Source organism: Leucopleurus acutus (genome assembly GCF_964270905.1).
Source record: "Leucopleurus acutus genome assembly, chromosome: 3".
In the NCBI taxonomy this organism is placed as follows: domain Eukaryota; kingdom Metazoa; phylum Chordata; class Mammalia; order Artiodactyla; family Delphinidae; genus Leucopleurus; species Leucopleurus acutus.
The window spans coordinates 150,958,260-150,960,214 of record NC_139145.1 but is presented as its reverse complement, the minus strand read 5'-3'; the positions used below and the strand labels follow the sequence as shown (position 1 = coordinate 150,960,214).

The 1,955-nt window shown below is 45.0% G+C and overlaps 1 protein-coding gene across 1 annotated transcript; it reads left to right on the top strand.

Moving 5' to 3' along the window:
- Nucleotides 1-1,115: 1,115 nt before the first annotated feature.
- Nucleotides 1,116-1,733, top strand: LOC309959518 (high mobility group protein B3-like; the record flags this gene model as incomplete). The annotated part of the gene is made up of 1 exon (XM_082835844.1): nucleotides 1,116-1,733. The coding sequence occupies exon 1, from the start codon at nucleotides 1,137-1,139 to the stop codon at nucleotides 1,731-1,733; it is 597 nt and encodes a 198-aa protein (XP_082691970.1). The 5' UTR covers nucleotides 1,116-1,136.
- Between the last annotated feature and the right edge of the window lie 222 nt (nucleotides 1,734-1,955).

The window sequence follows — 1,955 nt, the reverse complement described above, 5'->3', positions numbered from 1 at the left end:
GCATCACTGGATTTGAGATCAAGATGCTATTGAGAAATTGCTATAGTAAGATTATTGAGCAAGGACTATGGCAGAGAGAAGATTGGGGTCATTGAGTGTGATATTTGCATTTGAGGTTTTGGGGGTCAGAGTTGAAGATAATAGAGACTGATGGTGAAAATGAAATTAAGAAAATGGTCATAAGAGAGAAAGAAGTCATGAATTTGGAGGCCAAGATTTATACTAGTGATACACAGGGATTTAGAGGCCAACAAAAATGATGACAGCTGCTGGGCTGAAGTAGAAAGATGTGATCCAGAGCCTAAGGTCTTCAAGAAATAATGGGAATTTCTAGAATGTTTGGAGATGAAAGTAGTGAATAAGGTACAGAACTACTTCAGAAGCCACAGTGATACAGAATTTTTGCAAGAAAGAGAAGACATGGGGAGCTAGGAAGAAATATCTTCTACTTCACAGCTGTAAGGAAAGTGAGATGTAAGAGTAAATACAACCTCCATTAGGGATGGATGCTGGAAACATGGGACTACCTAGTTTCTTTTAAGACTAGCATGTAAAGAGAAACTCCTGAAACAAGAGTAAGGTTATAGGAGACTGTTTATTAAAGAAAGAGAGACTCAGTCAAATATTATAAATAATTTAACTAGAAATTACTAGTTATAAATACATTTAAGAAAAGATAAAATTGAGAGATTTATTTAAAAAAAATATTGGCACTTAGGAGAGAAGATCAAGATGGTGGAGTAGGAGGATGTGGAACTCACCTCCCCCAACAAACACATCAAAAATACATCTACAGGGCTTCCCTCGTGGTGCAGTGGTTGAGAGTCCGCCTGCCGATGCAGGGAACACGGGTTCGTGCCCTGGTCCGGGAAGATCCCACATACCGCGGAGCGGCTGGGCCCATGAGCCATGGCCGCTGAGCCTGCGTGTCCCGAGCCTGTGTTCCGCAACGGGAGCGGCCACAACAGTGAGAGGCCCACGTACCGCAAAACAAACAAACAAACAAAAAATACATCTACAGCGGAGTCCACTGGCCAATCAGGCGGCTCTCGTGCAGGCAGCTAGCGCCAGGCTGTGGAGCGCTGAGCCGCGTGTCGTGCCCTGCGCTGCCCAGACTAGCGAACAATACAGTCAAGATGGCTAAAGGTGATCCCAAGAAACCAAAGGGCAAGATGTCTGCTTATGCTTTCTTTGTGAAGATGTGCAGAGAGGAACATAAGAAGAAAAACCCCGAGGTCCCTGTCCATTTTGCAGAATTTTCCAAGAAATGCTCTGAGAGGTGGAAGACAACGTCTGGGAAAGAGAAGTCTAAATTTGATGAAATGGCAAAGGCAGATAAAGTGCACTATGATCGGGAAATGAAGGATTACGGACCAGCTAAGGGAGGCAAGAAGAAGAAGGACCCAAATGCCCCCAAGAGGCCACCGTCTGGATTTTTCCTGTTCTGTTCTGAATTCCGCCCCAAGATCAAATCTACAAACCCTGGCATCTCTGCTGGAGATGTGGCAAAGAAGCTGGGCAAGATGTGGAATAACTTAAGTGACAGCGAGAAGCAGCCATGCATCAACAAGGCAGCAAAGTTGAAGGAGAAATACGAGAAGGATGCCGCAGACTGTAAGTCTAAAGGGAAGTTTGATGGTGCCAAGGGTCCTGCTAAAGTTGCCCGGAAAAAGGTGGAAGAGGAAGATGAAGAAGACGAGGACGAAGAAGAGGAGGAGGAAGAGGATGAATAAAAAAAAAACTGTTGACCTGTCTCCTTGTGAATACCTTAGAGTAGGGAGCGCCGTGATTGACACACCTCTCGCCCGGGACGTGTCTCTTGCCCTCATTAGGTTGAATTACCCCGTTGGATCATGATCATATCGTAGTCTCTCAAAGTGCTCTAGCAATTGTCAGTGGTTTACATGAAGTGGCCATAGGTGTCTGGAGCACCCGGAAACTGTATCAAAGTCGTA